This window comes from Phaseolus vulgaris, chromosome 8, assembly GCF_000499845.2.
Source record: "Phaseolus vulgaris cultivar G19833 chromosome 8, P. vulgaris v2.0, whole genome shotgun sequence".
Taxonomy (NCBI): Eukaryota; Viridiplantae; Streptophyta; class Magnoliopsida; order Fabales; family Fabaceae; genus Phaseolus; species Phaseolus vulgaris.
The window spans coordinates 8,281,745-8,289,396 of NC_023752.2; the positions used below are offsets into that span (position 1 = coordinate 8,281,745).

At 43.3% G+C, this 7,652-nt stretch overlaps 2 protein-coding genes across 2 annotated transcripts; one reads left to right on the forward strand and one right to left on the reverse strand.

Moving 5' to 3' along the window:
• On the reverse strand, positions 1-1,659 carry LOC137824517 (uncharacterized). Its single transcript, XM_068630183.1, has 2 exons — positions 1,597-1,659; positions 1-597 (listed from the first exon to the last, which is right to left on the reverse strand). Exons 1-2 carry the CDS (start codon positions 1,657-1,659, stop codon positions 1-3), a joined length of 660 nt encoding a protein of 219 aa, XP_068486284.1.
• A 174-nt stretch (positions 1,660-1,833) lies between these two features.
• LOC137824518 (uncharacterized) lies at positions 1,834-6,895 on the forward strand. The gene is made up of 2 exons (XM_068630185.1): positions 1,834-2,013; positions 5,312-6,895. The coding sequence occupies exons 1-2, from the start codon at positions 1,834-1,836 to the stop codon at positions 6,893-6,895; spliced, it is 1,764 nt and encodes a 587-aa protein (XP_068486286.1).
• Positions 6,896-7,652: the final 757 nt, after the last annotated feature.

The following is a 7,652-nucleotide window of genomic DNA, read 5'->3' on the forward strand; positions in this document are numbered from 1 at the left end:
TCAATCGTCTATCTCCAAAGGCACGACTTTTCCATCAACAATATGGTGAGTGGAATCGCAGCTGGAAATGTCGATTCCCGGGTTCGTGCAGACTGCTTGAGCCAAAGCTTCTTGGAATCCCTCCTCGAAAGTACCCGCCATCTCCTGGATGAGGGTCTTCTTGTCCTTCTCTAGTTCTCCAATGATAGTGTCCCCGGAAGCCACCTGCTTCTCCAAAGCCTCCTTCTCCACGTTGAGTCGGTTGACCTCGATTTGCAGTTTGTCGTAGTCCGCCCGGAGAAGGCCCATAGCTTGGGTCTGGGACGCAATTTTCCCTTCCATCCGCTCCATTGCGCCAGTTTGCTCACAGCAGCGGGCCTTCAAGTCTTTTTGCGCTTTTTCGTAAGCTTCAACTATGTTTTGAAGGCTCGTCACCTGAACTTTGAGGGCGACTTCCCGGACGTAGAAGTCAGTCTGGAGCTCCAACGCCTCTGCCAGTTGTCCCTCAGCTTCTGCTTTGGACTCTTGCGCTTGCTTCAGGAAGGTTTGGTAAGCTTCGTTTTGGCATCCCAGGGTTTTCTTTTCCTCCTCCAGAGCAGTTACCCTTGTTTCCAAGGCCTGGAGAGTTTGAGCTTGCAGGACAGTATTCCTGGCCTGGGCGCGTCATTCAAGGCCCACCGCCAAGAAGGCCCCCAAGTAGAAAGGCATGCCTTCCTTCTTGTCGGTGTCCTCTGGCATAGTTCCGCCACTGAAGCCCCTCATCATATGCATGATTGGAGGAGGGATGGCGATGAGATTGGGGGCGGCAGCGGCAGCGACGGGAGCAGGGGAAGCAGAGATTTCTACCGGTGGTGGGGCGGGGCAGACTCGGCACCTTCGCCCCCTTCCTCATGGACTGTTGTGGGTGGAAGTGAGGTCGCGCTTGGAGGGACATCCATGAAGGGATTCCCTCCCTGGGGAGACGCCTCTAGCAGAAGAGGAACCCGCGCAGATTTCCTCCTCTTGAAGGGTGCCACACCTTCCGAGTCCTCATCATCCGATAAAATCTTCAAGACCCGTTTCCCTTTGTCAAGGGGGGTTGAAGCCGGCGACGAGACCGCGGCTAGGGGAACGGCGACGATGGGCAGAGGAGAGCTGGGAGTCTGAAGTGCCTCGGGGCTATGAGGAGATGACGGAGATGAGCTTAGGGGGGTTTCGGTGGTGATTGGGGGTGGCAGCGACAGAGTTGGTGGGGAATCGGATCAGCAGCAGGGGCGGAGGAGGCGCCCGCCTTGGCGGCACGAGCCTCCTTCATCGCTTTCGCCAACATCATCCTTTTGGAAGCGTCCATCACCGATCCTACATCGAAATAGACCAAGCAGCAGAAATCAAGGCCAAAGCAACTATACAAAAAGTACAAAGCGCATAGATGCGTGAGATGCAAGTAACATGGCACCATGAAAAACAGGGGAAGGAAGCCGTGAGAACAAACATCCGGTAGCAGGGTGTTCACAGCAAAGGGGAGAAAAGGAGAGTCTCCTTACCAAAGTATGTTGTCAGGGCGTGAGTATTGTACTCGCTAGCAACAAGCTTCAAGGTATCAAAAACGATTCCCAACCCAGCCAAGGCCTTGCTTACCTCCCTGTCAGCAGGAGATAGCTCTTTCAGGGCTTTGGCCCTAAGCAGCTTAGGGCGCTCCATCCAGTAGAGGGGGAAGCCATCCAAGGCTGTGGGGTCGTGCTTGGCGCTGCACACTCTAAAGAATTTCCCTTTCCAATTTTTGTAAGAGTTTTGGAAGAGGGAGAGGAGGATCCTACTCACGATCCCAGAGAAGCTCACCCAAAAGCTTTTCCCCTGCTTCTTCACTTCGAAGAAATGCAGGAAAACGTCTACGGAGGGAATGATGCCCAGGTGCCCGCAGAGAATTTGAAAACCCCTAACGAATGCCCAGCTGTTGGGGTGGAGCTGGGCGGGGGCGGTGTTGATTTCGGTGAGGAGTTCCCTTTCAAAGGGGGTGAATGGGAGACACACCCCTACGCGGTTAAACACTGTCTGGTACATAAAGAAAAAAGGGTTCCCCTTTCTAGGTCTGTCGTCCACGCAGACAGGTTCCCCAGGCCTGTCGGGACGGACGGATATGTGGGCATCGTGAGTGCGGCAGAAAGCGTTAAAGTTATATAAATGGGGATCCCCACGGTGAGCTTCCAGGTCCTGGAAGGTAGTCAGGCTGGTACACTCGTTCAGGAGCTCGTCGGGGGCCATGGGTAGTAGGCTTTGTAGTTGGACTTGGGGGTCTTGGGGGAGGAATCAGGCTTCGCGTTCGTGCGCGTCATGGTGTAAATAAATAGCTGGAGAAAGAAGAGAGGAAAAAGGTTTTAACAAGTGTAGCCATGACAGGAAGGGGAGTGAACCCCAGGAAACATCACCCACACGAGAAAACCCAGAAAGAAGGAGAAGGGAACAGAGAAGGAAGGAAAAGCGGAAGAACGCAGTAATGCATGAATGTCAACAGTCCCAGGCAGTTCAATAAATCATACAATGCGACGAAAGGGAAGAGTCATGAGTATTCGAAAATCATACCTTTGTTGTCCAAGTGAAGGCGGAAGAAGAGCACAGGATGGAGAGAACAGCAATTGCAGAGAAAAGGGGTTTGAAGACGACGAACAGTGCAGAGACGCAGAGGGAATGAATGTAACAGTGGGGTGAGCGCGGGGTTTGGGGGTAACTTGAACGTTACATTTGCAACCCAAGAGGCGCTAACTAAGAGCCGTGAGATCGTGCCACGTGTCAAAGGATCAATCGCCCAAGGGAAACGCAAGGGTCTCTAGAAGCTGGCCGTGCGATGGGCTACGTGGCGCGCGATCAAGGGTAGCCCCAAAAGGTGTTATTCTCCCCGTTTCAGAGGATGTCCAATCAGTCATTAAGAGCGCTCCTATGGTTCAGAGAATGTCACGTCAATAATTCAAGAATTATTGAGTCAGCAGGGAGCGACACGTCATTAGGGTGGCATGTGGACGGCGTGGGCGAGGCCTTAGTCTTTACGCCCAGGGTAGCCGGGAGCAGGGTACGAGAGGAAGGCAGATACACTCTCAAAGTAAGTGACTAGATGATTGGGGGCATGAGTTGGCACCCAAAAAGTCACCCCTTGCGCAGTAGCACTCCCAGGCAGGAGGACTCACACGTAGAAACGTCCCCAGCTGGGCAGAAACGCCCCCAGATGGGGTCATTTAGCACAGTTTCTGTTTTGAGCGTTTAAAGTACTATAATGGCTCTCAAGCGTTTCAACGTCTTAAATGCGCTATGTTTTCTAATTAGACGCCTTAATTGAGCGCGTTACGTTTGTGATTAAAAGCGCTTTAAGGCGCTTTAAATGCTTGGGTAGTTTAAATAGCGCTGAGAATGTTGGAAACAGGGTTCGAATTTTTGGCTAATTTCCCAGAAACACTCTAGTTGCTTGCTCGAGCCTTGGGGTTACGCACAAGGGACTAGGGAGGATTTTGGCCAGAATGAGAAAATATACACTAGACACAGTTTCCTTTTTACGACCTTCAGAGTGCCATACGCGGTGCTCAGAGACGGAGGTGCACAGTTTTGGTGTTTCTTGCTGGCTGACTTGAGCGTCGGAGTGCAAATGGCCGCTAGGGCGCCTCTTTGTCCTCTTTTTTGCAGGAATCCACAGGTAACCAGTGGGAAGGAGTCCCTAGCTGACGGTTGAGGTCGCGCACGAAGACGTCCCAGTCAACCGGACGGAACAAATTTAGTTTATAAAAATATGAATATATAATTAAATCAAAATAATAATTTACTTCTAATAATAAATATTATATATTTACATATGATATTTATTAACAGGCACTCCATAACTAAATTTAATATATCATTTCATATATTACATAATCAATCCGACCAATTTATTAAAATCATTTCAATATATATTTAATAATTATAATTAATATATTATTTATTTTTTAATCTAATTTTATTTTAATTACTCTTTTATTATTATGTTTCAATAAAATAAAGTTTAGAAGGTGACTAAATGAGAAATATAGTTAAAAAATATACATCTTACATTAATTAGTTATTACCAACAAGATATTACAATAAATTTAATTTATAAAAATATGAATATATAATTAGATTAAAATAATTATTTACTAAATATTATTTATTTACATAAGATATTTATTTACTTCTAAAATAACTATTTACTTATGATATCATATATAAACAAATAAAGAAAATAAATGTTATAAAAATATAATTAAAAATTAAATAAAAATTTAATATAAAAGAAATGTTACATACAAATTATTCTATGTAACTTATATGAAAAAGTGAAATTAAAAAGCCGCAGTTCAGTGGTGCAGCGAACCCTAAATTGCAAACACCCGACAACAGCACCAGCAAGGCCACATTCCAGCTGCTAGCGGCCACCACCGAGCAACCATCTCCATCGCAACCGATACCACCGCAGCAACCGCCAGCGCCGCAGCAACCACCATCATCGTAGCAACCGCGACCACCGTCGTCCTGGTTCGGAGAAGAAGCACGAACGCAGTCATCTCCACCGTCGTCAATGGTCACCACCGCGTGACCTTCTCTGGTCAATCGCCACCACCGCCACACTCATTCAGGTTGATGGTTTGTTTTTTGTTATTAAGCTGGAAATTTGTTGGGCTTTGATTTGTGTTTGCTTTTGTGTTTCACCACTAGCTATGGAATCTTTTTGCTTAATTTTTTTTGAGGTGGTATTGGTTATGTGCCTATGTAGTTCATTATTTGTTCTTTAGTGATTTTTTTTTTCACATTTCGTTCTGCTTAAGTTGGTTCTTGCTTGTGTTGACTTGGAGATTGAGTTTGTGTTCCATTTTCATGGTTATTTTTGTATAGATTCAGCTGCTTTAAAGAGGTTGTAGGAGGACTGTTACGTGAAACTCAAAGCTTCTTTTTGTACGGATTGAAAGGTTAGATTTAAGGGTTGATAATGCCGTAATAATTTGATATCCAATAACTCCAAGTTGTTTTGGCCAATTTTCTTTGATTATACTTATTAATTGATGTAGTTGCTTGTTAATTGATTATAATTATTATAATAAATGTTGTAATAGCCAATTTGTGTGAAACAAAAACATTATCCAAATCTGGATGACTTATGCAAATCCATATATGGTTGAATTAGGCAGAGTTTGTAACACGAACTCTTACATTTTCGTTTGTAACACGAACTTTTACATGTTTGTTTGTAACACGAACTCTTACATGTTTGTTTGTAACACGAACTCTTACATGTTCTTTTATAACATGGTCTCTTAAAAAATTGTTCACTTTTTGTCAATTGCTTTATGAACAGAACATGAATCAGTTTCCATCAAATCGTGCATGGATGTATGATAAGTGTTATAGAGGAAGAGGTGCTTTGAAAGAGTCTTTTATATTGGGAGTTGAAGAGTTTATAACCAAAGCGTGCCAAAGAGAATGTTATCAGAATGATGGGGGAATACGATGTCCATGTAGTAAGTGTGATTGTACAAGAATTTTGGAGGAAAGACTTGTGAAGGTTCACCTCTACAAACATGATTTCAAATCTAATTATTGGATTTGGACTGATCATGGTGAAGACATGGTAGAAGGTGACTTGTATAATAAAGATAATTGCATGGCTTTGGGAATAACTGGAGGTGCACACAATCAATCACCAGATTACCAAGTTAGGTTGATGGAAGACATGGTGTTTGATGCTCTTAGGCAACAAGAGTCATTACGAGTACCAAATGTAGATAACATGGAAGAGCCTCCAAACGAAGAAACTGAAAGGTTTTATAAGCTTTTGTTGGATGCAAATACGCCATTGTATGCAGGGACATCAGAGTCCAAATTATCAATGTGTGTCAGGCTGTTAGCTTGCAAAGCCAATTGGAATATTCCTGACCAATGCTTAGAGTTTATTTCAAAAATGCTTTTGGATGCAACACCAACCAAAATAGGTTTGCCTAAAAGTTATTATGATGCAAAAAGGCTAGTGTCGAAGTTGGGATTACAGGCTAAGAGGATTGATTGTTGTGTGGATGGTTGCATGCTCTTTTATGATAACGAATACGGTAAAAATGACAGAGCGTTGTTTGAATGCAAATTTTGTCACAAGTCAAGGTACCGTTACCACAACACCGGAGCAAGTAACAAAAAACCAGTTGCTGTAAAGGCAATGTTCTATTTGCCAATAATTCCAAGGTTGCAAAGAATGTATGCTTCAACACAGACTGCGGGACAAATGACATGGCACTATGATAACAAAAGCAGTAATGGTGTTTTGCGTCATCCATGTGATGGCGAGGCTTGGAAGCACTTTGATACTGTTTATCCCAATTTTTCTGTGGAGGCACGCAATGTGCGACTAGGTTTATGCTCTGATGGTTTTAATCCATATGTGCAAGCATCAAATGCACCATATTCATGTTGGCCAATAATTGTGACCCCGTATAATCTTCCTCCTGAAATGTGCATGTCTAAACCTTATATGTTCTTGAGTTGTCTCATACCAGGCCCATTCAATCCAAAGGCGGGTATTGATGTATTTTTAGAGCCCTTGATAGACGACTTGAAGAAATTGTGGAGTGGTGTCCCAACATACGATATTTCAAGGAAAGAGAACTTCTTGATGAGGGAAATGTTATTGTGGACGATTAATGATTTTCCTGCATACGGTATGTTGTCTGGTTGGGGAACTCATGGTAAATTGGCATGCCCACATTGCATGGAGCATTCAAAGGCATTTAGATTACATCATGGGGGGAAAATTCTTGGTTTGATTCGCATCGTAGATTTTTACCAAATGATCATGCATTTAGGAGGAACAAGAATGCATTCAATAAGGGGGAAGTTGACATGGATCCTCCACCACCTAAGTTCACACCTACACAAGTTTGGAACAGAGTAAAGACTTATCCTAAAGTAACTGAAAGTGGTGTGCAAAGAATACATGGTTACGGGGAGTGCATAATTGGACAAAAAGAAGCATCTTTTGAGATCTTCCATACTGGAAAGACAATATATTAAGACATAATCTTGATGTTATGCATATTGAAAAAAACTTCTTCGATAACATCTTTAATACTGTCATGAATGTCACTGGAAAGACAAAGGACAATGACAAAGCACGAATGGACTTAGGTTTGTATTTTTGGCGAAGAGACTTGGAACTTAAGTCACATCTTAATGGAAAGATGTTGAAGCCAAAAGCAAATTACACACTTGCAACAGAGGAAATTAAACATGTGTGTCAATGGTTAAAAGATCTTAGGATGCCTGACGGATATTCTTCGAACTTGGCTAGATGTGTTGATGTCAACAAGGGAAGGGTGCTTGGGATGAAAAGTCATGATTGTCATGTGTTCATGGAATGCCTACTTCCCATAGCATTTAGTTCATTACCAGCTCATGTTCTAAATCCCATTATTGAGGTAAGTCATTTTTTCAAAGATTTGTGTTCTACAACACTAAAAGAAGATGACCTTACTACGATGGAACAAAACATTCAAATAATTCTTTGTAAGTTGGAAAGAATATTTCCTCCGGCAATTTTTTTATTCTATGGAACATCTCCCTGTCCATCTAGCATATGAAGCAAAACTTGGTGGACCTGTCCATTATAGGTGGATGTACCCATTTGAAAGGTAATAATAAGAGTTATTAGT